The 27,914-nt window shown below is 43.3% G+C and overlaps 4 protein-coding genes across 6 annotated transcripts in view; 1 reads left to right on the forward strand and 3 right to left on the reverse strand.

The window, feature by feature from the left end:
- usp43a (ubiquitin specific peptidase 43a) overlaps positions 1 to 12,796 on the reverse strand; it is a 79,640-nt gene extending 66,844 nt beyond the window's left edge. Inside the window, exons 1-2 of the mRNA XM_048248573.1 lie at positions 11,858 to 12,796; positions 1,503 to 1,646 (exon numbers count right to left, since the gene is read on the reverse strand). Of these exons, the coding sequence (XP_048104530.1) occupies positions 1,503 to 1,646; positions 11,858 to 12,484 (771 nt within the window). The 5' untranslated portion in view covers positions 12,485 to 12,796. The remainder of the gene's footprint in view (positions 1 to 1,502; positions 1,647 to 11,857) is intronic.
- Positions 4,875 to 7,356, forward strand: LOC125297971. Of its 2 annotated transcripts, none has more exons than XM_048248574.1 (3): positions 4,875 to 4,983; positions 5,068 to 5,121; positions 5,246 to 7,356. In XM_048248574.1, exons 1-3 carry the CDS (start codon positions 4,926 to 4,928, stop codon positions 7,330 to 7,332), a joined length of 2,199 nt encoding a protein of 732 aa, XP_048104531.1. In that variant the 5' UTR covers positions 4,875 to 4,925; the 3' UTR covers positions 7,333 to 7,356. The 2 variants fall into 2 exon arrangements, with proteins under 2 accessions (XP_048104531.1, XP_048104532.1); XM_048248575.1 differs by having other exon boundaries at positions 5,068 to 5,115.
- A 1,896-nt stretch (positions 12,797 to 14,692) lies between the features above and the next one.
- On the reverse strand, positions 14,693 to 22,223 carry cfap52 (cilia and flagella associated protein 52). Of its 2 annotated transcripts, XM_048249344.1 has the most exons (14): positions 22,052 to 22,221; positions 21,725 to 21,924; positions 21,277 to 21,413; positions 20,964 to 21,092; positions 20,709 to 20,808; positions 20,368 to 20,484; positions 19,858 to 19,958; positions 19,433 to 19,603; positions 19,064 to 19,212; positions 18,760 to 18,905; positions 18,479 to 18,630; positions 17,963 to 18,065; positions 15,358 to 15,469; positions 14,693 to 15,062 (listed from the first exon to the last, which is right to left on the reverse strand). In XM_048249344.1, exons 1-14 carry the CDS (start codon positions 22,107 to 22,109, stop codon positions 14,884 to 14,886), a joined length of 1,854 nt encoding a protein of 617 aa, XP_048105301.1. In that variant the 5' UTR covers positions 22,110 to 22,221; the 3' UTR covers positions 14,693 to 14,883. The 2 variants fall into 2 exon arrangements, with proteins under 2 accessions (XP_048105301.1, XP_048105302.1); XM_048249345.1 differs by lacking the exons at positions 14,693 to 15,062; positions 15,358 to 15,469 and adding an exon at positions 15,476 to 15,733 and having other exon boundaries at positions 22,052 to 22,223.
- A 433-nt stretch (positions 22,224 to 22,656) lies between these two features.
- Positions 22,657 to 27,494, reverse strand: LOC125298568 (TBC1 domain family member 24-like). Its single transcript, XM_048249343.1, has 7 exons — positions 26,621 to 27,494; positions 25,407 to 26,430; positions 24,995 to 25,150; positions 24,096 to 24,159; positions 23,896 to 23,994; positions 23,535 to 23,745; positions 22,657 to 23,265 (listed from the first exon to the last, which is right to left on the reverse strand). The coding sequence occupies exons 1-7, from the start codon at positions 26,958 to 26,960 to the stop codon at positions 23,120 to 23,122; spliced, it is 2,040 nt and encodes a 679-aa protein (XP_048105300.1). The 5' UTR covers positions 26,961 to 27,494; the 3' UTR covers positions 22,657 to 23,119.
- Positions 27,495 to 27,914: the final 420 nt, after the last annotated feature.

Raw genomic sequence — 27,914 nt, forward strand, 5'->3', positions numbered from 1 at the left:
ACACACACACACACACACACATACACACACACACACACACAAACAAACACACACACACACACACACACACACACACACACACACACACACACACTCACAAATACTCTTTGATGGTTCTAAAAATGGCCTTGAGTATGGATGCCAGGCCTCCCTATTCACCAGTGCTCCCCTGTCACTGTTCAATCCCAGAGGGACAAAGACCAGTCTGTGTTTGCTGCCAAAAGCGCAGAGGCCAGGTCTGACCCCTCTCCCCCTGGCTAAGGGACTCCTTTCTGACCCTTACTGTTTGCTACACAGGGAGACCACCCCTCTTTCCATCAGCAAGTTCTACAAATGGACCAAAATAATTCAACGTAAATAGACACAGGTGTGAGGAGTATCATCTCACTCCTGTTGAAGAAGAAAGAGAAATCTCGATGTTAATATGAACGTGACTTAAGAGTAATGAGCACCAGAGCCTTAGGCGGTTTATGTGTCATAAAGGGCTACTCTATTAGCGTAGCCAAGATGGAGGGGATTAGAGGCATCAGGGGCAGGCTGTTTTAATTAGGCGGTTTCATTTGTCTAAGAATAGGGACAGGACGGGCACACTCAGCGGGAGGGGGAGGCCTGCAGGACATGTGTGGAGTGACCTTTGACCCCGTGCAATGAGATACAGGTACCACTGCAGCACACCTCACCACTTCCCATTCACTACTGCAAATAAACCTAAAACTACACCACTGTGACTCAATGTGTGCCTAAATAAACAAATATGTGAGTGCAATGTGATTAATTTCCAACTGAATCATCAATACCTGTATGATGCCATTGTAATAGGCCTTGTACAGACAATTGTATCAAACCATCCAATTACATGAATTAAGACCTACATACTGTGTACACATTTCTCTGTCAAATATAATTAATACATTTATTCTCCAGTTTAATACTAGAAGAACATACACTGTATTTCAAACTTTTATACCGACACACACACACACACACACACACACACACACACACACACAGCCCTATTCTATGCACATAAAAAGTTACTCTTCTTTCTCTGTGGGAGGTTTGCTTGTTCAGCTGAGGGTCACGTCTAATTACTGCCCGTGCACTTGGCTCTTATGGCCTCTGTCCAGCATCACTGAGGGGCGAGGCGAAGCCCTTTAATGATGGGGCCATGTTACGCCCTCTTTCAACGAGGGCCCATCACCATTGTTGAAGGGTTCCAGTATTCACTGTTTTGGTACTTTTTCATGTAAGCTATAGACAGTAGTTTTCAGTCCAGCAGAGAATGATTGTGATATATCCAATGACACTGTCTCAAGAAAACTTACTTTTGAGTCAGAAACATGGATTAGCTCATCATTACAATAAATGTGAAAAACTGGTTCAACTTTGAAGAGATATAACACCTTCATTCTGGATTATCAAAGTTGTAGTATTATGATTAATGTTTAGGCAGTTAAACACTGAGAGCTTATGAACCATTGACTATTCCAAAAATGTCCTACCACAGCGGAAGCTTTGGTCTTGCTGTTGTTGTTGTGGGTGGGGTTGGCATCCTCGTGCACACGGTCCAGGAGCCAGAGCAGAAACTCCAGGGCGTCGTGCTGGGAGTTCCCCCGGAACTGCGTGCCATACTTGGACACAATGCTCTGGGGAGACACACCAGAAACAGCCTTCATCACACACACACAAAGTAAATAATCATAATAACTTCAACCATCTGGTCAGTACATGGGTGATGTGGGCTTATCTGATGGTCAGTACTGTACATGGGTGATGTGTGCTTATCTGATGGTCAGTACTGTACATGGGTGATGTGTGATCTGATGAAAGGACAAAGACAACTGCCTGAAGATATTTTGTTTGGCTGGTAACTGTAGGCCTACATTTTCTAAAAATCACTTTATTAAGTGTTTCAGGTTAGGCAACAGTGATCTTAGTTATGGCTATGACTGATATTGTGCAACTTGCAGTTTTGCATGTGGCTGCAGGTGCAGGAGCCAGACAAAAATTGTAGCATTCTGTTAACGTTAACAAAATGTCCTAGCCAGGCAGTGCAAAGTTGTCTGGAGTGTTTTGACAAATTAAACGTGGACGTCACAGTGTAATTCAACCCTCTGTCAGATGGTGTTAAGAGCTACACTATTGTCAGAGTTCTCCTGAGGTATGAGTCTGATACATAAAACAAACACTGCTACAGCACCTCTTTCACACTTCCACGCAAGCTCCCCCAACCAGAGCCAACACAAACATATTTTCTAGACGTGTGATGCTATGCAATGATACATCACATACTGCTATTTTAAGAAACTATTTTGGCAGACTGATACCCGGATGTGCTTAAAAACTGCACGTTCATCTAGCCAGACTCAAAATTTAAATGTTGGGGGCCACCTACTAGGGAGTTAATGAATTAGCTTAATCTCCATTAGAAGTGTGCTAGGGAAGAGGAGGAATAAGACAGATGTTAGCTATGTGCCTCTGCCACTCAACATCCATCTCCCTCCTCCCTCTGCTAAGGCCATGATGTGCTAGCACTAGTGAATTTCTTGAAGAAAAAAATAAAAAGAGCAAACCCCAGCTCAAAGGAACAAACAACAGAGGCTGCACTGGAGAGGGTGTGTGTGTGTGTGTGTGTGTGTGTGTGTGTGAGAGAGAGAAAGAGAGAGAGAGAGAAAGAGAGAGAGAGAGATATTCCTCTCTCCGTGATCCTGTGTTTGTGCCCAAGGTTATGGAGGGCCCTGCTGACTGAGAGAAGGCATCCGAGGGCCTCACTGGCAGGATTAATGTGTTCGCAACACTGTTATGAAGATGATTACTGAAGGACAGACCTGTCTCAGGAAACACTGCTGCTCTTTGGCCTTGAACAGAAACAAGGAAATGCGTATATTTGAGAGGGAAAGTGACATGAGGACACAGAGCATAATAAACTTCATTTCTCATTACCCTCATCTTCTCTGGGAGTACTCTCTCTCTCTTTCTGGCTGATCTTTGCCCAGTTCACTTTTAATGATGCAAACTCAAACCACAACTCTCTTCCACTCTGCAGTGCAGAAAACCAGCTATATGCACATCATGTTGTGCTTGAAGCTACCTAATGTGTGGTTTGAGCCCAACAGTGGATACATTACTCACTGTGTCGGTTCCAGGTCACCCTTCATATTTCAGTGTGACACATTGTGCACTCCACTAGCACAATGACTCAGTGGACGCAGAAAATAACCACGGAGATGCCAGAAGTAATACCACTGTACCACCCATTGAAATTAAACTTCAAACAGAAACTAAACCTGGTGAAACAATAGCATTTATTTTGTCAGCTTTAAAGAGTCCTCGCAGAAAACACTTTTACTGAAAGTCCTTTTACTCCATAACAGTGATCAGTCATGGGTATCAATAGAGACATGCAACTGCTGTATAGTGCTTCCATGTACTAACTGAAGAAAATAAAGCATGCTTCCACACAACAACTTCTTTAGAGTTCTATAAGTCTTACATGCTCTCCCCTTGGTTACTCAATGATTGTTGGAACTGAAATTTTTGCGATATAAAAAATTATGTGGTGTATATGATGTATCAGTCATGGGTATCAATAGAGACATGCAACTGCTGTATAGTGCTTCCATGTACTAACTGAAGAAAATAAAGCATGCTTCCACACAACAACTTCTTTAGAGTTCTATAAGTCTTACATGCTCTCCCCTTGGTTACTCAATGATTGTTGGAACTGAAATTTTTGCGATATAAAAAATTATGTGGTGTATATGATGTATACCTGTACATTTCGTAACATATTACAATGTTGTTCTAAAGCCACACTGATAATCCTCATATTTTAACAACAGGTCCTGCATAACATCCAATCAAAGTTGACTAGATTCTTTTTTCACTTAACCGCAAAGTATACTTATGCCAATAGAATGAGTTGCACACAATCTCCACACCATCCACACACATTACGATCATACACCATAAACTTGTGTGCATTGCCTCACTATGACAAGTCTGAAAAAAAAAAGAGCAAAGCATAGGCTACTAAGATGACATCAAAATTAATATACCTGCCATTATGGGGCGGTCTTATTTTGCACCGCTAAACAGTAGGCTAATGTACAGTGGAGTTTAGGGCCTGTTTTAGAGTTTTCAGTTAGTTTTTCCAACAGTTGCTGGTTTTAACCGCCTTTGGTGAATTTATTGTCTTTTGGTTGAGTTATAAGTCAAGTCAAGTCAAGTCAAGTCAGTTTTATTTGTATAGCGCATTTAACATGCGCAGAGTGCAACCCAAAGCGCTCCACATATAAGACATTGTCTGACACATAGACAATAGCGGACGGAGCGGCGTAGTCGCCAGCGTACCCGTAACACCAAGACATAGAACTACATTTAAGAAATAACAAACGCAAAAGATGCCGGACGTAGCGGCGTAGTCGCCAGCGTACCCGTGACACCAAGACATACAAGACAGACAACAAACAAATTAATAAATAAAATAAATAAAAATAAAATTAGTCCAATATCCAACCGGCTGAAAATGTCCAAGGGCAATGATGACTCGCATGAAACTGCGCACAGCTGTGTCTCCACAACCGATGCAACGCCAACAAAGTTCTTTACACTCACTGGAAGTCTGGAGTAAGGTAAGTTTAATTTTATTCTTGTCATTATATATGTATATATGTATATTCATAACATGTAAAGCACACTGAATGACCACTGTGTACATTTACATTTGCATTTTAAGGATTTTAGCCACAGCCTGTAACTATGGCAACAGCTAGGCCTATCAACTTGTTCTAAGAATTTCAACAAAATTCTACATTCTATGCAAATTAAAATTTGAAAAATTCTATCTCATTCACAACAAGGCAATCTTTAAAACAGATTTAACTTGCTGAGAGATACACTTTGATTTTAAACCTGAGATTACCATGAATTTTCAATATAATTTCTCCAACAATACCCAAGATGACTTTCACCAAGATCAAGGTATTTTTAGGTGAAATTGCTTCATTTGGTCCAATACCATGTGATTCAGTCGATGAATCAATCTATTTCTTTTCCTTCTTTTAGGTGTACAGCACATCCTTAGCAACCAGGCAGGAGTTACCTATTTCCATGGTGTGGGTGAATGTTGTTTCTTACTTTCTACATAAATAATATCTAAAAATTTTGAAACGATATCTGTTCACCAGAATGGTCTATTGAATAAAATGTTGAATCTCCACATGTAACATTTGCCCCCTAACAGCCCCTACCACTAGATTTGGAGTCATCAATCAGCCAGTGATTTGGCCTGAGTACCATAGTTATCAGCCCCAGCAAAACCATGGGCTGCTCGGCAACTCCACTGCTCTACCGCAGTTCCTGCCTGTCACCGAAATCCCAGTCCTCCACCCTATCCCTCCTCCATGGGAGGGATACCATGGGATGACCCTCCAGGATGGAGTAGCCTTTGATCCCCGGCTACAAGGCCCTGTGATGTTTGTGGATCCTAGGGGCCAACAGCATGGCACCTCTGTGAACTTCCATCCACAGCTGCAAGCGCCCCTTGTGGCTGTGGGTGGTGTAGGCCCAGAGTATGGTGTCCCTGTTCCCTATGCTCCACACGTGCAGACCCCCATCATGTATGTAGATGCCAATGGGCAGCAGCATGGCACTACTGTGCCTTTCGACTCACAGCTGCAGGCCCCCTTCATGTTGGTGGACAGAGGAGGTCTACCTCATGGCACCTCTATGCTCTCTGATGAATATCTACAAGCACCCTTGATGCCGATGGATGCCACAGACCTACAGCATAGGACCGCTATGCTCTTCAATCTAGTACCAGCACCAATTGAACCAGTTGAGCTCATCGACAACCCACAGTTGCCATCGATTGAGCAGCTGGCTGCTGGACCAAGCAGCACTGGCCTGATGACACCAGCCCTGATGGTAAAGATTCCAGCCCCGAAGAAGACCACTGAAGTGGCAATGTGTGCCCCAAGTGGTGTGACTACTGAGTCGTTGAATCCACAGGCAACCACGTCCACAGTGGTTGCAGAGGCCATGCAGGTGCAAGCTGGCCAGTCAAAGGCCAAGATTAAGCCCCAGCAACCAGGTACCAGCAGTTCAAGGGAGAGCCTGGTGGTCAAGCTCAAAAGCCAGGATGACACCAAGAAACAGCAGCTGCATGGTGTCATGATGGATGCTGACAAAAATGTTTTCAAACAGGCACTGAAGGCTGATCATGTCGAGACGGGCAAGGCAGAAGCCAACCTGCCCAAGACACCTAAGAGCAGCCACCCTGAGAATGCTGACAGGCACAAAGACAAGAACAGAAAGCACAAGCATGACAAGGGTGGAAAAGAGAGGAAGGAAAAACGGCACAAGAACGCAACAAGCCCGACCGAGAAAACAAACAAGTCTGGTGATGGAGAGAAGGAGGGGCCAGACACCAACAAGAAAATAGACAGTTCAAAGATGCCTGAAGATAAGTCAAAGGCTAAGCACAAGGACCAGTCCAAGAGCAAGAAGGCCAAAGAAACACCCATCAACATGCAACCCAGAAGCAAACTTGGAGAACGCATCATGCACTCTGTGCAAGTCTTCTATAAGCTTGGAGACAAGATTGAGAAAGTCAAGCCCCCGAAACCAAAACCAGAGGCTGCCAAGAAGTCTCAGTCTGAGCGTCCCAGCTCATCTGGCGGTCAAAGGGGGCAGCCAAAGATCCCCTACCCAGTGCAGTCTTACAGGATCCCTAAGGTGCAGAGCCCAAGCAACGCGCCGGAGCGGCCAGGACCAAGCAACGTGCCAGACTGGGCATCTGTGCGCTCTCATGCTGACCAGTCACGCCGCCCAGAGCACAGTCAAAGCAGGCCTTCCGCACCCGAGATAAGGGTCCAGAGGCTGCCAGCACCTGCCCGCCAAAGACATCGCTACGAGGTGCCGCACTTCTTCAAGAACCATGCCTATGGCAGTGTGGGCGACTACGGGGACGGAGAGAGGATCGTCTACCTGAAGCCTGAGTACCGTGGCATGTTCCCCATCACCCTCGTCAACTTGCCGCCACTGCCCCCCGGGGCGCCCCGGCGCTTCCACTGCCGGGAGTACTCCGTCACCATCACCGCCGAGCGCCGTGCCGAGAAAGAGGCCATGAAGCGCGAGGCCAAGCGGGAGAGGGATGAGGCCGCCAAGATCACACGCAGCAACATGGACTGCAGTGTGCTGGCCGACCGCAAGCATCTGCCGCATGAGCCGTGGCCGAGGAAGGACAACTGGTGGGAGACCGGACTGGACGAAGTGTGGAAGTTCGATGAGTGTTTGCTGGGCCCCAGGGATGACTTGATGTTCGACTGAAACAAATGCTTTTGTTTCATTAAACTGAACAAAATATTTATTATCAATTAATTATTTTTTTATATAATTTAATAAAATACAACTATTTTTATTATTATATCTGGCTTGAATTCATTGTTTCACTTCACACGATGACAAATTTGTGTGCACTGCCAGTGTGTGTTTATATGCATGCGTCTGTGTGCATACCTGTGTGTGTGTGTGTGCATCTGTGTGTAAGTATGTGTATGTGTATATGTGTTTGTCTGTGTGTATATACCTGTGTGTGTGTGAGTAACCTTATGTCAAAAAAGCCATGCAGAATCAGGCATAAGTTATTCCTAGGGGCTGGAAAACATCATAAGTGAGACATGTATAGAGATGGAACTGCTGACCAAAACATCTCTTTAAAGCACTCTTTGACAAAACCAACAGCTGCAACAGTCATAACGATATCAAGGAGAATTTCAGAAAAGTCCATGTCTGAGAATAACATTTTTAATGCTGAGAGAAACTATTCCTATAGGTAAATGTATTAACAGCTGAATGGAATTATATTGATATAAATAGCTCTTAAATCTGTTTTATCGCCTTGTGTGTACACCTTGACAATTTCACAGCCCTGTTAAATACAGAAAACTTCTGCTAACAGTGTGAACACATTCAAAGTTGTTAATACCCTTGGTTACCGTTTCTGAAAGGGCTGCTTTTTGGTCTCCGTGGTGAGACCGCACTAGAGCTGGTCACAGAGGTGGGTGTAATTTACTATGCCCTTCACTCTGATAGCCAGTCTGACCTGTGAGTCAGCTGGGGAGGAGCAGAGAGTCGGCGGGAGGCTTTACTCAGCTCCATCAGGTTAATTACAACCCTGGGTTAGTTTCTGAGACCTTTCCCTTAGATTCCACCAGAGACACTGTTGTCTGAACAAGCACAGGGTAAAACAAATGTAATTCAAATATTAACCTGAACAATTCAACAGTCAGAAGACATGACTCCTTTTAACCTGTTGGAGGAGGAGTAGACATGCTTGACAGTGATAACCTCACATTTCCTGTTCTTCCAGGCAGGCAGAGCTGCCATTTAAGTGGTCCTTCGTTGACCTTGTCTGCCGCCCCTTTCGTGAAGCCTCCTAGTGTAAACAGTGATGGATACCTCCCGTGGCGCTAAGAAGAAGCCATACATCAAGAACATGGCTGCTCTGCCTCCCACAACGCAAACGCCAAGCCTGGCTAGCGCGTTAAATGGACCTTGCTAGATTCCAGGGTGACAGAGTGAAAGCCCTGACAAATGACGACTTTTACATAACCACAGACACAACTCTGTTAGCAGACGCTCTTCGTCCCAGTTCCACATCATGCAGGTGCTGTATGGTGGTGCACTTCAAAAGCATTCACATCTGCTTTCCCTGTAGGAGCACCTTCACTCGGTCTCCAGTTTTGTACCCATAAGATGTCCTCTGCAGAGCTTGATGAAGAAAGAGAACAGACAGACAGACAAGAGAGGGAAAGCAGGGAGTATAATGAAACAGACAGACAGACCGCAAGAGAGGGAAAGCAGGGAGTATAATGAAACAGACAGACAGACAAGAGAGGGAAAGCAGGGAGTATAATGAAACAGACAGACAAGAGAGGGAAAGCAGGGAGTATAATGAAACAGACAGACAAGAGAGGGAAAGCAGGGAGTATAATGAAACAGACAGACAAGAGAGGGAAAGCAGGGAGTATAATGAAACAGACAGACAAGAGAGGGAAAGCAGGGAGTATAATGAAAGGCGGGGCGGAAGGAAAGAGAGACATCAAGAGAAGGAGAGACAACATGTCGACAGATCACATCCCTCTCCTCCACCATTCTGGCTGGGCATTCTGGACTCTCATCAATTCTGCCCGAGCGCAGGCATTCCTACTCCCCAGAGGAGGCCACAGATCCAGATGAACGCAGCCGCGGTGCCTCCCTCCACCACCGGCAGATGCCCTTTCCTGCCTCCAGACTCCATCAGCAGTCCGACCCCCGAGCACCAAGCAGCCCGAGATCGACTCCAGAGTAATCGGAGTAATCCCTGCTCTGAGCTTTATCGAGGCTGTGAGGAGCTGCATTTTGGATGGCGGGCTCACACATGTACTGGACATCAAACACATACATTTGCGCCAGGGAGTGCCAAAGGATAAAGCCTTATTTATGTAAGGTTCTTAACTCATGATTTACCACCATCCAAACTAAAGGATGAAATACATCCATCATGATCACCTCAGAGAATTTTTATAGTGTGGTGGCGAGAGGCTCGATACCCTCGTAATTGAAACTTGAATGGTTTATCCCAAATTGACTTACAGAGGAGACTATAAATACAGGAGCTGTGTGGGAACTTGGGCTTTCAGCCATGTCCTGATGATTTCGTTCCTGTTGGTATTTATAGAGATAAATTGACAGGCCACCCCAACCTCATCTCGACAGGACAGTCTTATGGCCTGGTGTGAAATGAAGGATTTATCATATTCCAGAGCCATACCAAAAACATAAATCACGTGCACTGTAAATCTGGTGGAAATGTGCTCAAATGATGTTGCCTACACAGAGATGCCAGGGCCATCTTTCTTAACGGTGCATTTTAGTATCTGCTCAGCTCCATAAAACCATGGCTATTACTGTTGTGAAAAGGTCTGCTGTATTATAGCCTGCTGGTGGGTTTTTCAGCTTTAGACTGAAGAGATATGAGAAACACATGTATAAATCATGTATGAAGGCTGAACCAATGTGTCTATATCAGGAATACTGCTGCTAACATAGGCATCCTATTCAGAAGTCTTACTTTTTTTTACTTTTTTACTATTTCTAATATGCTGATACTTGTATGTCTACAGTAGGCTACTGCTAACACCTTCATATTTTACTATCACTATTCTAAAATTGCAAATAAAACGAACAAAGACCTTAACAACAGCATATGAAGTTCTTATGGACATTAACAGCAGGGGACACATTTGGAGGAGTGGGAGGGGAAGCAGAGGGAGAGCAGTCTGCACAGGAGGAGAGTGTCAAAGTGCCCAGCTCACTCAAGATGGTGCACAACGGCAACCACTGAGTATGTATCACCTCCAAGGCAAGTAACACATGTAACCAACCACACACACACACACACACACACACACACACACACACACACACACACACACCCACACACACACACACACATACACACACACACAGAGAGTTAGAGAGAGAGAGGCAGGCTGCCTTTCACTTTGAACTATTTTACGTCTCTCAAAAGTAGTCAAATACTTTCTCATAAATTATAAATACATGTTTTATGATGATCAAAGTTTCAGTGGTGATTCTCTGTAAGAGAGCCAGCAGTTTGATAGGTTGATGAGGCCCAAATAATCTAAGAGCTAAGGCTAAGCATGATCTGCTGTGCTCTGCCAACGTAACTCTGTAATACCTCAACCCAGTCTTTTCAAGAACTGTTTTCATGGGTAAACAACTTCCTTGCCTGCTCAACTGTGCATTGAACATGCAGAAATATACAAAATATGTATGAGTGCATAAAGAATGATATAAATGGGGAGGCTCTAGGAAAGCCTATCACATTACATCCAACACATCGTCCTTGACAAAAATGTATGTTAAACATGTTGAATAAGCATGTTTTGTTAAATCTGGTTCAATATATTAACTGCCACTACATTATAATATGGACTGCAATGACACTTTCCAGATTTCAAAATCTACCTCTATCTAGCCTTCGTCAGATGTAGCATTTCTTTGAATTTAGAACCCATTTTTTCTATCAGTATGTTTTCCATTAAATGAAAAAGCTTAGCATGCATAATATTAATACTACTTCAATGTACACTCAAATCCAGACACACCTGTGTGTCTGCTGTGACTGTGGCCATTTAGAGTGCCAGTATTGTTTGACATAATCATAACAAACTGTAAGCAGCACATTGCACAGTTGGAACGTTTGCTGTCATTTCTAGTAGCCTCGGTATAATCAGAAGGTAATCATTGCAGGCAAGGGTGGCCTCAACTTCTTAATATTGCAACTATTATCGTACCGCAAGCTGACGAGGGACCACCCTGACGCAAGGTGCAACAACTTACAAAATATCTCACCTAACGCACTGCTCAGTTATTAAAACATATGTCAAAGAACCCACCTTCCTTCCGGTCAACGCATTTTTTCCCTGAGAGAGGGTGGGGCTTAGCAATGGATAACCTAAAAGACACTATGCACCTGTCAGTTAACCCCTCCCACCGAAACCATAGCCTACCTGCACCACACGCGGAAACGAGCAGTGTCGACTTTAGAATGAAAACATTGGTTAAAACGCAACCCAAAATAAAGTCAGCTTAATGAAATTACTATGCATTAATGATATGAAGAGGTGTCATGCGAAATCAAATAGGCTGTATAAATCATTACGGTTTCATCCTTCACTTGAAGCGGACACTTTAGCAAACATTATTCAGACGACGGTATGTGTGAGGTATTGACGAGTTGTAAAAGCATTTACAACTTCATTAAACGAAGCATTTAGAAACCCACCTTGAATTCGACTGACAGCTGTGGCGTGTATTCCAGTGTCCAAAGCGCTCGCACCAAAGCCGCCAGTTGCTCCGTCACCTCACCTCTGACGGAAACAAGCTCCTCGTTTTTTACTATTCCATTGACTCTCCTTTGACATAAATCCGATTTGTATTGTTCCAAACCAAGATATTCCGCCAAGAGATCAGTGTTGCTCAGGCACTGAACCACAGCGTTCATGAAACAAGTGTTGCCATGATTTTTCAAACCTAAGACGCCAGGAGTTTTGTCGCCATAGCACCACGACAATCTGTCTTTCACGGATCCATGGGAAGACAACGTAGAGCTCTTTTTCAAAGTATTCCCCCTTGCGCCCTGAAAATCCTCTTTAAAATTCCCTGAGTTCGCGCTCAAAGTGCACGCCACACTGTCTCGAAACCCACCATCATCATCCTCGGCGTCTGCTGGATCGACGTCTCCAAAGTGTGCTAAAGTGCCCAAAGTTTTCAAAATACGGTTCATAAAATTCCCAAGTGATTTCAAAGATTTTCGTCTGAAGACCTTTCCTGATTTGTATTTCTTGTCTTTACGTTTCGTTGATTTTGATTTAATAGCTTGTTTCTTCACTTTATCCCTCGGAGTATCCATGATTGTTGAAACACCGACGGTGAATCTAAACTGCAACGGTAGAAGAAAACAATCCTACCTGTCTGTATCCAACACCTCTTTTTAAAAACGCACTGTGAAACATACACGGTGGCACCGTTACGGTGCGAAGGCACATGAGTAATGTCCCCCAGACATTCCGATTACTTCACCCCGCCTTTGTGAATTCGCTTGTCTAGGACTGTCTCAGGCACCTGCAGTTACTAGCTGGCCGAGTTGTCCTCAACTCCATGCTTTTCACTACGGCACACTTCCTCCTTCTCTCTCTCTCTCTGTACTCGTACGCACGTTATCAGTGGCGGTCTTCTACCTACCGCCTCGCGGTTGGCACTATTTACTGATCAGCAAGTCGCCAGTGTCACCCTTGTTTTAGGAACTGAATTGCCCTAATCTGCTTTTACAATTCTGTCGCGTTCTCTGAGGTTCATACCCAGACAGAAGACCAGATAATAGTTACCTGTGACTTCACCTGCGTCCCAAAACAATAATTTGCCAGTCACATTAGGACTATAGGCTACATAGCTATTTTTTGTATAGCTATGAGATACACAATATGGAATAATGAGTGCGTAGGCTGTTACACTTTTGTTTGTTTTCATCTACATGGAGGTTATCCAAGGCGCATCATTCAAATGAGCCAAAGGAGTTTAATTTCCGAGGTATTTAAGAGCCCCCTACTGTTGATCTTGTAGTTTCCACCACAAACACAGTTCACATGGTGCTCGGACAGCTTCCTTTCTCTGTAAGACTGTTGGAATGAGAGCATAGTAACAGTATATTATGAGCATGGCATGCTTGGCCTCAATGGAGTCTTACCATTAAGACTAGACTATAGTCAGTCAACTAGAAACTTGTTCAAAAAGGTTTTAGCAAACATCATGAAAAGCTCCACTTTTACTTAATTTTCTTACATCAAATTGCAAAATAGACTAGATTAGATTACAGTGTAATAAATATGTGAAGCTATATAACTACTAAAACAGACATCTGATTTCCGAAAAAGAATTCAATATTTAATGAATTCATCTGAATTGTGGTTTATTATTAAATTAAGTTAATCATGTGCTATAGTACCCTAAGATAAGGTGTCCATAACGTCATGCTCAGCATCCACATTCCATTTCCCATGTTTCACTAAGTTATTACACATACATTTCATCATGGAAAAGAACAGCAGATTATTCCTCTGTAGAGATTTCCAGCATGAATACTTCTATAAAAACTGGGTCAAGTCAATGTAAAGTCTGTTAATATAACCAGTATAGACAAATGTAACACAGAGAATCTCCACCACCACTCACTCTGTGCAAATAAACATGTGGTATATAAATAAAAGTGACTTGACTTGGCTCTCATGCACAACCTATTAATAACAGTTTCTGTGGTTAAAAGGTGATGCCATTGAACTGGTTTCATTACTGTTTACTGGCTCAGGTGCTGCACCTGCTACTCTCACCCCATAGGCTACTATGGCATTGGAGATGTAACTACGGTACTAATGGTGGCTGTTGTTGCTCTAATGAAATATGAACTATGAATGTAGCTTTGGCTGTATTTATTGAGTGGACTTTGACAAATTCTAAAGCCATGTTTATGGCATCTGTAAATCAAGTGAAGAAAAAAATAATTATTATAGGGTTAGGTTTACAAAGAATTTAAATGACTATTACATAAATGAAACTAATGCTGTAATTAATTTGCAATGAGTAACACTTGTTATACTTGAATACCTCTTATACTTGTAATAACAGTCTTGTTATTTAATGCCAACACCTCCTTTATGCAAATACATAAAACGTTTGAGCAGTACACAAAACAGCAACACATGTTTTGTTAATTTACCATAATTCACAGTTTATTAATTTACTATAATTCTGTTGGTAAAATGACTTTTTGCTTATTTGCATGCTCCACATCCTTATCTCCCGGTTGTTTTAGATTTCTTGTTTCATAATCTCAGAGAGAGATTCTTCCTGTTGCTGTGCCATATTCAGGTCCAAGTGTCTGATCCCACCCTATCTCTCTCACTCACTTCCTGCCCCCCCTGATATCTCTAGGACTAAGCCATCAGTTGAACTAAAATTTAAATTCTCTGTCAATATGTTCACCAAATAAAGACATACAATTAAAGAACTAGATACTTTTTTTTGCTGTCATATTGTAATGATCTTGTTTCAACTAAACATCAGGTATTCATGACCAAACTAAAGTTTATTGTTTACTTCATGGATATCATCAGACTACTAATCAGAATAAATGGGGCAGACATGGTAATGTGAAGGCTTGGGTAAGTGTGAATAAATGGGGCTTGGGCAAGTGTGATGTATGATTGATGGCTGCCACTGTGTGTGTTCTGTGTTCTCTGTTCTCTGTTCTCTGTTCTAGGTGGAGGGGTGGGGGAACCTCCAGCGGAGTACGGCTCCGTCAGCACTGGTGCTGATGACGTGCTTGTTGTTCGGGCAGATCTGCACGCTGGTAATGTTGCCACTGTGTCCGATGCCCACGTGGGTCACCACACCGTCGGAGTAGTGCCAGACCTTCACCAGCTTCTCATCACCACCTGAGTCAAGAGCCAAGAGCCAAGAGTCAAGAAAAGCATAGATTGGGGCTCCAGGATATCACATTACAGAAATCATAGAATGGGTTCTTTAGTTTTTTTTTTGATGGGAAGGGCAGCAGAAAGGTTTGTTTTAAATATTAAGGCCAGCGTATGTTTGATTAGCTGGACTTGTTGTAGCTCTCAGTGTTGTGGAGAACGTCTTAAGTTTGGACATGCCACACTATGAATCTGCTAAAGAAAGCAGGCACTGCAAGACAGTGAGCAATGTCTCCCAACAGAGATGATGAGCACCTACCAGTAACAAAATGGTCCCCTCCCTGAGTGATATGCATGCCGTTGATGGCTCCTGATAGGGACCCTTCCAGCTCTCTAATGGCAGACCCATCATACACCTCCCAGTAACCAATCTGTCAATCAAAACATAAACAATACACAGCGTATAGCACCATCGCAGCACTAGAGCATTTCAACAGGCAGTTTGCGGGCCATTGCGATACTGTATTCTCCTGAATTATTACTGAAACCTTTGGTGTTCTACGTTAGTGTTCAGATCTCTGGAGTCGATTACTCTCTCAAGGCCCCCTGTCATCGGATCAGTGTAGTTCTGTTATCCGGAAGGCTGTTCTTCAAGGAAATTGAAACTGCATAATTTCTGTGTATCAAATGGTAATCTGTTGGAGTTAAACCCACAAATGTGTATATAAATGTGAGCTAATCATCTCCAGGGTTGATCAGCTGTCTTGGGCAACACGATTTTTAGAGTTATTTATAGATCACAAATACCACAAATACCACTTATCACACATCACATCGTTTCTGGTTATTTTTACATCGGAGCTAATTACAATTTTTCAAACTAACTGAGTGTGTGAGGAAGGGGAAGGATGATTCATCATTAAAATAAGGGGCTTTGACTCATGCTTTTGTGTTTGTGTCTCACTTCAAGGTCCATCTCCAACACAAAGGCAATAACGCTGAAGTCACAAGGATGGGGGGTGATGAGGCTGTGTTCACCGTGCCAAGCTGTGGAATGACTTATTTTAATGATAAAGCAAATACAGCAGTATCTGTTGGCTTCTGTTGTCCTGCTCAATGTATTCGAGCGAAATTAAATTAGGCTTGTCATATTTTTCATCTGTGTGCTGAAATAGGGGTACTTCATTTTAGAATGTATTTCAATTTCCTATTAACTCATTTTGGCACTGAGCAACAAATCATAGTCATGGCAATTTAGTCTGGACAGGTCGACCAATGTAACACAATTTCATGTACAGTGATCACAGTGCAAATTTATCTTACCGGTAATTCCATTGTCATGCCATATTGTCCTCTTTTTTGGGGGGGACCTCTGGTAATATTTTAAACTCATTTAAACTCCCCAAGCGATTGGATTAAAAGACAGCAGAGCACCAATTAGGGTTTTCAATATACTAGTCTTGTGACTAATCTGCACTGTGTAGAGGACAGTCAAATTAAATCAAATATGCAATGCAATTTATAACCACAACATTGTAATTACGCATCACTAGTCATCCAATTTCCTTCTGTAGATTTATTTGTCATACCCAAAAATAAAATCATGTATAAATGTGTGCAGATGTATGAAAATAATGTGTGCAGATGAATAATAAATGTGTGCAGATGCTGGAATTGTATGTGATGAGACTAAAGCACAGAAACTAAGGGTACGTTCGTAAATTCAATCTGACACGCTCTGGACATTCTGAGAGTGTGAAGCTCTGATTAAATACACGACAATTCCGAATTTAAGAACGGTTAAGTGTGCTCGGAGCGCTCGGAGTGGCAATTTACGAACGCACCCTAAGACAAATAAAGCAAGAGCTTCCATAACCATTCATGCCAAACGATGGCCCGAGCTATATAAATTAGCTTAAAGCACAATTGCATTCTCCATTTCAAAACATTTCTTATTCTTCCTATTCCGAATGTTCATCACTGTTAACTGGATTAGTCTGTATAAGAAGCCATGATGCAAATCCTCTGAGGAGTGATGGATTATCTCAGCGAGGTCGCTCTCTCTCCACATTGACTCAGCCATCATGACCTCATGTGCCAGTCATGTGCTGCAGCTCTACTCGAGTGTGTAGTGTGTACTGCGTAGTGTGTAGTGTGTAGTGTGTACTGCGTACTGCGTAGTGTGTAGTGTGTAGTGTGTACTGCGTACTGCGTAGTGTGTAGTGTGTAGTGTGTACTGCGTAGTGTGTAGTGTGTAGTGTGTACTGCGTAGTGTGTAGTGTGTAGTGTGTACTGCGTAGTGTGTAGTGTGTAGTGTGTAGTGTGCAGAACCCCTAAAATCAGAAATGCGCCAACCCCACAGCCCCCTTGGTCTCCAAGCGAGGTGCCAAAGCACCATCTCCTTCTCCACACATTGTAGCTTGGGATCCCAGGAATGAAGGAGTTAGTGCAGGGCAGGTTGGTGTCCAACCAAACACTTGTCACAGCGTGCTGGAGCAAGCAGATGGCACGGCTGGCACAGTGACGCGCGCGGATGGCGTGGGCACACTGAATCCACATGAGAGCTCTCTCTCTCTCTCTCTCTCTCTCTCTCTCTCTCTCTCTCTCTCTCTCTCTCTCTCTCTCTCTCTCTCTCTCTCTCTCTCTCTCTCTCTCTCTCTCTCTCTCTCTCTCTCTCCCTCTCTCTCTCTCTATCTCTCACCATAATTCTGGCTAATCTCTCTCCCTCATTCTTCCACACAGTATGCCACTGAAGTCTAAACCGGGGGAATGAGGCATTTGTGTTTCCTAATGAGCTCCAGACACGGGTGCTCACAAGCCCATCAGCTTATATCATTTCATGAATGAATGCAATCTAATCCTGGACTACGCTCAGCCCGGGCCATCTGCATGGCGTCCTGTTACCGAAGTGGAAGTTTCACTACCTTTCGGTCCGTGCCACTGGTGATAATCTGATACTCCTCGGGGTGGTAGCAGACGCTTCTGAAGAGGCTGTTGGCCAGGACCATCTGATTCCTCACGTAACGCCTGCGGGCAGAGGTGAGCTCACAACGTCACCCAATCACAAAAGCTGCCAAACATTTCAATACCATGATGATATTATGATACATGTTACTGTTTCTCTTAATGTTGTCAATGTTCTATTTGTTTCTGTAAAAATGGTTATGCTGTTTTGTGCTCTGGCAACATGGTACTTACAGTCATGCTAATTAAGCAACCTTGAATTGAAAATTGAACTGAATATTAATCAGCACCTGGGGATAGGCATGTACTGAATGGGCAAATTAATATTTTCTCTCATCTAGCAAATGGCCTCTCAAATGGGCTATTGAGACTGATTTGACAACCAAAATGCCATTCATCAGAATTACAAATATTGCAAATGAAAGAGTAAAATCCCTTCTGAATCAATTGTGAGGCGCCTAATCAGTGGTACTCACACAAGGTCCCATATGATACAGGCTCCATCTGAGCTGGCACTGACACACTCCTTATCATTGCTCTTGATTTTGATGCAGTTCACTGATGCCTTGTGCTCCTTCATCGTCTCAACCAGCCTGTAGGATCCCTTGAGAATCTCCCACACACGGATCTGAACAACACCAACATAATGTCAGTCCTGCTGTTTTACAACCAGAAAGGCCTTTTCTACGGCGGCCCTGAGGTGCAAAACACAACCAGGCTCAAGCCAGGAGTCAAGCACTGAGTAGCTTAAGGTTACCTGTCCCTCTCCTCCCCCACTGACGATCCTCTGGCAGTCTCTGGTGCAGGCGATAGCCATCACACCCATACTGTGGGCGTTGTGGACGACCAGCATCAGACGACCAGTCTCAGGGGTGAAGATGCGGATCTTCCCATCATTCCAGGCTGTGACAGAGTAGAATACATCACCTCTATGCACAGTATGGATCAAAGTAAAGAAAACAAACTTATAGTGGCATGAACAACTATGACCTATGCTGTCAGGTGATTGAAAAGAGAACAGACATGGAACATAGGTCTGGTCTTTGCTGACTGAGACTCACCACTGACAATGCTTCTGCCATCCCGCATGAAGTCCAGTGCATTGCAACTCATGTTGGGAACAGAGATCCGGAGCACCTCTCTGGACGTGTCGGCATGCCAGACCCTAATGTCATCCGCTGAGCAGGTGGCAAAGAGCTCGGACGACCCGCTAAGAGAGTGACAGACAGAGAGACAAAAAGAGTGACGAGACATGGAAAATGCCGCCCTCTAGTGTTCACAACCAGTACATGAGCGAGACACGGTACATGTAGCTCTGCACAGATGCATCTTCAAAAGTGTCTTCAGAAAATTGCACCTTGGGAAATATCTGATATTCCTTAATGAATCTTTAATCTTGTAAGTGTGTTTCTCCCTGCTGTGTAACTCACAAAGGGAATGCCACACCCTTCACTGCGCTGTTGTGATTGGTGGAGAAGAGCTCGGGTTTGAAGTCCGTGTAGCCAAAGCGGTAGATCTGCGCAGCCTCGGTGCCAACGAAGAACTGATGCCCCTCTCCACGCAGGGCAACAGAGGTCACGCTTCCCTCCAGCTGCACGCTCCTGAGAGAACAGCCATGAGACGCATGTCAATGAGGCGCCGTCAGAGCTGCCCCCCAATGAATGAGCTCTCTTTTGTCAGTCTGACTGTGAAATGGGTACTATAAAATAGCCATAGCATTACTTTTGCCTTAATGTGTACGTTTGATATGTTTTTAAACTGTAGCCAGTTAGTCAGGATTAGTATTGTTTTATTTTTTTGAACAATTTGGGCTATTCTAGTTTAAATGGTTTTGAACAGAGCGTATCCCACTCACTTTATTATTTTGAAGTTGGTCCCAGAGCACATAGTGAGCATACCATCCCCTGAGCCTACCAGCAGGTCTCCTGTCCTCAGCATCTTCATAGCATTCACACCCTGATGACACACAGCAGGAACATCACAATCAACAACACTTGTGCTTTTACACTTGTGGACAGAACATAAATACAAGGTATATCATAAAGTGCAGGGGCGGAAAAGAGGGCATATCATAAAGTGCAGGGGCGTTAAAGAGGGGGTGTGTGCTGTCTGTGTACTAGGTAAAATTGTTACCTACCACTCTACAAGAGTTATGTTCATGTGCTGAATTTTTGAGATATGAATGAAAAGGGGGCTTGTTCCATAAAAACGTGTCTATTAATAGCTGGCTGATGGGAATAAATTTCAATTAAAGTTCACCGTATGCATCCCACCCAGAGATATGGCTCATATAATTGGAATGGGCAGGTGAAAGTGCCCGTAAAAACTCAATCAGCACCCTAATGGCTCTGCCTGCGCGGCCCACCTGACTGAATTTGTGCTTGACGGGTCCGCAGCCATTCAGGAGCCGCGTGCTGAAGTTGACTTTGAGAATGTCTCCACTGGTTGTTCCACAGTAGAAGTAGCTGTCATCCTCAGGGATCTGACAAGCAACAGGGGCGAAGAGAATGCATGTGGATTACTAAGCAGCAGGCTAACTAATAATGAAAAGCTACTAAACATGATAAAAGTTAGTCAAATGGGATGAAAGCAGGTGAGTAAACAGGTGAGTAAACATGTAAGTAAACAGATGAGTAAACAGGTGAGTAAACATGTAAGTAAACAGATGAGTAAACAGGTGAGTAAACAGGTGAGTAAACAGTTCACCTCGATGCATTTGACAATCCGCTTCAGCTGGCGGGTTTGGCATTCAGTGGGGCGGATCTTTCTGTTCGGGAGGTCGAGCTCCCACACGCGGATGGTGCCACTGCCAGGAACACATGGAATGTCATAATCAAAACAGTTCCACGTATCAAAAACAGAATATAGTCTAGGCGTTGTTTACACAAAAACATGTTGTTAACGTCCCATTCCAAAACAGAGCATTTGCGCTCTATGATGACACACACAGGAGTGACATACTTTCCCGCTGAGACAAACACGTTGTCGTTCAGGTTGGAGTACCGGACGGTCAGGCAGTGACCCGCGCTGTGGGCTGAGGCTGGGCTTCCACAGATGGCCTCACCCGTCTCAATGTTCCAAACAACAACACTGGAAACATCAACAGGTAACACATAAACAGGAAGTAACAGTCAATACTTAACAATCAATAACATAAAGTCATTATGCAGAAGTCAGCTCTGGTATTTGCAAACAGAGGCACTTTGTGTACATACTATTGTGTTCTTTAAAGGACACTTTGTCATTACTGTAATGTTTACACACAACAATTCACCTTCCATCATCTTGTCCACCAAGAGTCACAAGATATTTGTCATTTGGGGAGAACGCAAGAGCCTCCACTTTGGCTTTGTGGAGATGAAGACGTGCATGCATCTCTTTTTTGGCAAAATCCCAGATGATGGCATCAGCCTAGAATTCAAATTCAGCCAGAAGAATCCTTTTGTTCATAATCACAAATCAATAACATATTCGTCCATGGACAACAGGAAATTATTAGATTATAACCTCAATACAGTCATTTTGGTCTTGTTTGTCAGGAAGAGGGAATTGAAGTTGAGGCTATTTAGGCCTGGTGTTTGACATAAGCCACAATCAAACTAGGATTGACTGTAGTATCAACACAAGATGTTCATATTCTCATCAAAAGGTAACACGTCAGACTCCGATCTCATAGGCTCAAATGACTTGTTTTTACGACATGAGTGATACCATTCATTTACCTTAAAGCCCATGAAGGTGACTTGACCAGATGCGATGAAATTTCCACTTTTGGATATACTGACACAGGATACATTGTTGGTGTGTCCGTGAAGAAACGTTTGCTTGTTGTTTTTGAGACTTTTTAGAATTACAGTACACCCCAGAGGATAGATCAAATGTTCTCTATCGGGATGCACCCTTAGTCCGGAGTATACATGTCCTGTGGAATTAAAATTGTCCAAATAGGTCAAATCGATTAGCTTTTTAAAATGACTAAGATATAGGTTATCGGTTAATGAAAGAACATCAATAGTGATATTATCTATGGGATCCGAGCGCTTGCCTACCATTGAAGCCTATGACCGCCTCAAGCTCAAGTCGAGAAACCTCTTGCTCGTTCCCCATACTTGTGTTTAGCAAGGTTTCACGTTATTTCCTTGCACCAAACAACCCCAAGCTAGCAAGAGTTCGACATGCAAACAGTTCGAACTTTACACTGATAATTCCAACAAGGAGCAACCTGTTGCTAAGAGTCTGTTTGGCTCTGTTGCTGGGAGACTGACTGTGACGTCACCTTGTGTCACAGTAGAATGCACCGGATTCCATCACCAGCGCATTGGAAACGACGTTTTCAGTGAAATGTAACAACCATACCCATAGCCTAAACATACAGGCGTGCAAACCTTGACTCTCGAAAAAAAAAAATAATTAGTTAGATAGGAGGTAAACAAATGAAGATGCCCAAATTATCGCTAGATCGTAGAGCATTAGGTAAATAATTCCAGGAAACACTTGACTTTGACCTCTTGAGCGTCGATAGAATGACCAACATACAGACACTCATCAGAGGACTGCAGTGGATGCAAGGGGACGTAGAGCTGGATCATGAAAATGTGTTTGAAATTAAACGTGTTTACAAAAGAAATGAGACAATGCTGAGATCATGTAAAACGTGAAAAATGTATATTTTATGTAGAGAAATTACATCATAGAAACACACAACTTACAAATAGAAAACAACTTGGTGTATTACATATGCATGATTATGGTAACTGCGGCCTGACTCAATTTAGAATCACAATGGAATACTTATAGACTACCGTGTTCATTTCGATAACATGCTGATAAATCAGATACAGCATGACATGGTTGAGATGATCTCAGACATTTCCAGAACTATCTGGGAAAATAATGGATATAGCCTATAGAAGGAAAATAACACATTATTAAAGTATTTAAAATGCCAGGGCTAATGAGTGTGGATATGTATTCAAGGTTGTTTAGCACTGAAATAACAATGAACGTAAAGATGCTATTGTTCACTATTATAATTAATAAAAAAAAAAAACATCCTCCCTCCTCTTCCTCTTCCTCTTGCTCCCTCTGTATGTCCTGAGGGACACGACGGACAGGGACTAGGGGCTCTGGATACCCCACACCTCAAGGGACTGGATCTTGAAATGGCCCCTGCAGAGTGGAGGACTCTCGAACGTGTCACAGCGCTCGGTGTAGGCCTCTGTTAGGTCAGCTTGCAGACAGAGTGCTGATCCCCCATTGCCACCTACAAGTACAAACAGACACCCTGACGTCAGACTGATGTATAGTGTAAATAACCACACTGAATGTCACTGAGCATAGAGTGGCAATTCCTTGAATTGTTGACACAGGGTTTATTTTCCCCTGTAGTTCACAGGACTGTTTACTGGAGGGACGCATGGTTTACAGACATATAATCAAGCAACATATCATTTTTGGTTTTGACAACAAAGGGAACATATAAGGAAATTAACTTTAACATGTTTAGTGACAGGAAATGATTAAAGATCTCACCAATGATGAACTTCTTTTCATCCCCTGCCAAGATCATTGAATTGAACTTGCATCCACCAGGGTGTCTTCTTATACTCTGGTGATTTTGCAGGTACCCCAAAGGACATGTTGCAGATGGGGCATCTTGTTGCTTCTTGGGGGACTCAGCGTTGTTCAGTGTCCCTGAGATAAGGGTCAGATCACGCTGGTAGCGTTCCATGCCTGGTCTCAGCTGAGAGGGACATTTGTGTTATAGATGTGGGAATCTTCACATTCACATGTGATCAATGCAACATATTGCCAGTCACATTTGTAATTGAATGACTTAGCTTCAAAATATTAGATTTACCATTTTTTAAGTTAGTTCATGATAAATACTTACTGTGAAAACGAAGCATTCTCCAGTTCCATAGAATGAGAGTTCCTCCCCACTATGGTTTTTCTGTCCTACCCATTGAGCTGCTAAGAATGCACCACAGACCTAACAACACGGTTCAAAGGAAATGGAGTTAAGCGTGGGCATGACTGAAATTAATTAAAATGGCAATGACTACATAAAGAGAAATCACATTTTGCTCTCACCTCCTCATCTGCAGTTCTGAGAAGTAAAACAGTTGGCTTGTGGTCCTCAACCTGGGAATACAACCTTCACAAAAAGAGAGGGAAAAAAAACATATTTGTATAGTGCCAGAGAAATGGTAATGTGCTATTTGACATGCCGATCACTCAAAGCATAAAGATTCCAACATGGTTCTCCTGTGAGGTTGTAGACATGGCAGTGTATGGCACTGTGTGCATTCAGTTTGCCTGCTGTGCTGTGACTAACGTCAAGCGTTTAAAAAAATCATAAACCTCATTTTCTGAACTTGGAAAAAAAATCGTATGAAGACTCATGTTAAGTTTTTGCCTTGTAGTTCATGTCCTCACACATCATTGAAATTAGATAGGTTTGTGTCACTAGACCAATTAAGGGTATGATTGATGATATGGCTGTTGCACAATGTTCTTGCTTTGACTCATTTTTTGACCTTTTATATCATTATTATTATTTATACATTCCCCTTCTTTTCTTTCTATTTATTATTATTATTTTATTAGTTATTTGTTATTATTATTATTATTATTATTATTATTATTTGCCTTTTGTGTCTTTTATTGTTCTTGTTTTGTTGTTTTGATTATTGTTGTTGTTTTGTAACTCAGGGCATTGCTGTAAAAGAGCTTGATGCTGAGTCAATTTCTCCCTGATTAAAAAACGGTTGATGATGATGATGATCATGTATCCATGACCTGACTGAGAACTTCAGAACATGTTGAAAGCATTTCACAGAAATGATCAAATTGCAATGCGGGTTCGGTTCACACTATAATAAGAATATGGGAAAACAAGTTGACACCAAAAACAGACGTGTTACGCAACTGAACCCTGACTTATTGTGACTGCTGAGGTGAATCCTAAGACAAGGCTAAGGTAAACATACGTGGACAGGCTCCTGCCATGCTCCTTAATGCTGAACAGCCTGGTGGGATTGAAGAGGGCGAAACGTTCAGGTATCCAAGCCCAGACGACCCTCATCTCCGTCTCTGTCACCACACTGGAGGTGAACTTCCCCAGGTCCAGGCACTGATAGCAATGCCTGTATCAGCAAAAGCAAAAGTGATTAGGTCTACATTAAGTTTTAGTTCTATGTACATAAAAAGGTATTACAGATTGTGTTAATTCCAGTTGAATGTAAGACAGGTTGTTTGTTCATACAGTTTTCTTTTATACACAGAGGCAGAAAACATGGCAGGAATCATACAAATGTAATGACAATAATAATAGATATGTTTCAATAATATAGAAATGTTGAACTGAAAAAAGAATGCCACAAAAGTAATGAATCCCCCTACCTCTGATGGATGCCTCTATGGATCAGAGCATCCTTGTTTGCATGAAAGAGGTAGTGGAGCTTGTTACGGGGAGGGAGCAGAATTCCAAACGCCTTCTTCAGCAGGTTCTCAATAGTAATATGTCTGGCCACGTTCTGCACAAAGCTTTTCATGTCCCTCCGAAAATCATCCACATGGGCCACTCGCGAGGCCACAGACACCTTGTACAGGCTCAGTAGAGCCAGCGCCACCCGGTACAGCACCTTGTACCCCTCCAGCAGGTACACGTCCAGCACCCGGATGGCGTACGTGAAGGGCAGGTCGGCAAAGATCCACATAATCCAGTCCGAGTAGAACTCAAAGAGGTTTTGGTGGGAGCTGGCGATGAGCTTGCGGATTCCGCGGCAGTACCTGTTGGCCAGGTCGCCGAAGGTCATGCAGGAGGCCCTGGACGTGTGGAAGGTCTGGTCGATGTAGCGCTTGGTGGGGCAGGTGTAGTTCACCAGGCAGCAGATGCTGTGGAAACACTGAGCCTCGTCCTCGCTGAAGTGGAGCAGGAGAGAGACCAGCGCCGGGAGGATGGGGCAGAACGTCACCTCAGGACAGTGCTTGCTGATGCACACCAGAATCTTTTTGACCGAGTTCAAGCCAGCCTTGTTGAGGCAATACCTGGGGATTTCACCGTCCTCCATGAACACTGGATACGGGTGTGTGCTGATTCCTTGGTCCTCAAACAGTTGCTCGGTTAAACGATGGTAGACGTCTAAGTCTTGGTTAGTGCTCTCACTAGCAATGCTGCTAATGATGTGGTAGTAAGCTTTAGCCCTCAGGGTGTGGGGCAGAGCCCAGAAGCCAGTGCGACCCATGGACTTGAGCTCGTGATGGCTGCTGGCGAGCATCTGCCCATAACGTACAGCAGCTTCGGGATCAATTTTCTCCCATTCCACATACTGACCGTACTTCATACCTGAACCTGCACTAATCTCCCAGTTGTCTGGCTCTGTGATGGTCATCATTGGCACACTCTTCAAATTGCCTCTGCTCCCTGGAAATGGAGAACATTTACCATTTAAGGTTTTTTTCACTTTCAAACTTGGATCTTTTTGAAGAACATTTTATTCAGGACAAATTTGCAAAGGATTAATGTATCATTAATAAATATGAAGACATACTTACGAAATGATTTGCATTCTGCTTATTGAAATTTAAAAAAGCAACCCCTTCAAAAAACTTACCATTTAGATCTTTGTTTGGGTTGGCCTTTGACCTTTTACGGGCAGGTTTGGTTGTACTATCCGCATTTTTTCCCACATCGTTTTGTAATAAAGACCTTGTCTTTGGACTCAAAGCATTGCACCAGGTAATATTTTCCTCTTTGTTGTCCTCAGATGTCTCAAAACTGTAGAAGGATCTTGAGCGAGGTCTGCCAACCCTGGTGACAGGACGAGTCTGCTGGGAGTCATGCTTGGGCTCTTCTTCTTCTTGAAGAGAGTGAGATCGCCTTCTGCAGCTCAGCAGGGATGATGTGTCCGGAGCCAAACTGGCAAAATCTGACCGAGAAGACACACTGATCATAACTTCTTCAGCCCACTTTAAATTGTATGACTTTTCCCCTTCTGGTCTGGCAGCAGATGTGAGTTTGAAGTGGAGAAGCCCATGGCGAATAGTTTTGTTCAATCCAGGAAACTTCCAAGTCAGGTGGTACGTTCCAAATGATGGTGGTGTACCATCTGTTTATGAGCTCCCTTGTCCTTGTTCTGCTCTGTGCAGTGGTAGCCAGCATAAAGGCCATACAGTCAGTGTTTCCCAAATACTACTCCATGACTTCAAACAACAGTTTGATGAGTGACATTTACCCCACAGGGCAGTGAAGTTCAACTCTGATTAAGTGAGGAGCCCCAGGTGTGTAGTTGGATAGCCTCTGCTTATTACAATAAAAGTGGGAACTTTACCATGATAAGCTATCATAGTCAGATGTGGGAACTTTACCATGATTCACTATCATTTAGTCAGATGTGGAAGTACAAGTGGGAACTTTACCATGATTAACTATCATATAGTCAGATGTGGAAGTGCAAGTGCAAGACAATAAATGTGCATTTATTAGTTATATACAAAAGGATCTATTGCTATCACAAAAATGGCATCATGTTTTTGTTTGTTTTTATGTAATGTTCGTAATTTTATGTAATGTCATGTTTATTTTTTGTATTGATTTGTCTAGTTAAATGTTTTCTCTCTTCATTTACGTTATTTTTGATAGTTTTCGTGTTATTCTCTTAGTCCTTTTTACTGCTTTCAAGTCGGCTGATGTTGTTAACGTCTGTCCATTGGGAGCTTGCTATGGCTAGCTTTTGCCCTGGGCCTCTTAGCCTACATCCTTCCCATCCATCTGTGAGCCGGTGCTGCACTTCGCTGTCTGGTCGAGGGGATTTCTCGGGACAGCAGCTGGAGCTACTCTGCGAAAGATCTGCCGAGGCCGCCGAGCTAATTCTGACCTGTGAGCTGCCATGCCAACTGCCTGGAGTC

The sequence above is a fragment of the Alosa alosa genome, chromosome 7 (genome assembly GCF_017589495.1).
Source record: "Alosa alosa isolate M-15738 ecotype Scorff River chromosome 7, AALO_Geno_1.1, whole genome shotgun sequence".
NCBI lineage: Eukaryota > Metazoa > Chordata > Actinopteri > Clupeiformes > Clupeidae > Alosa > Alosa alosa.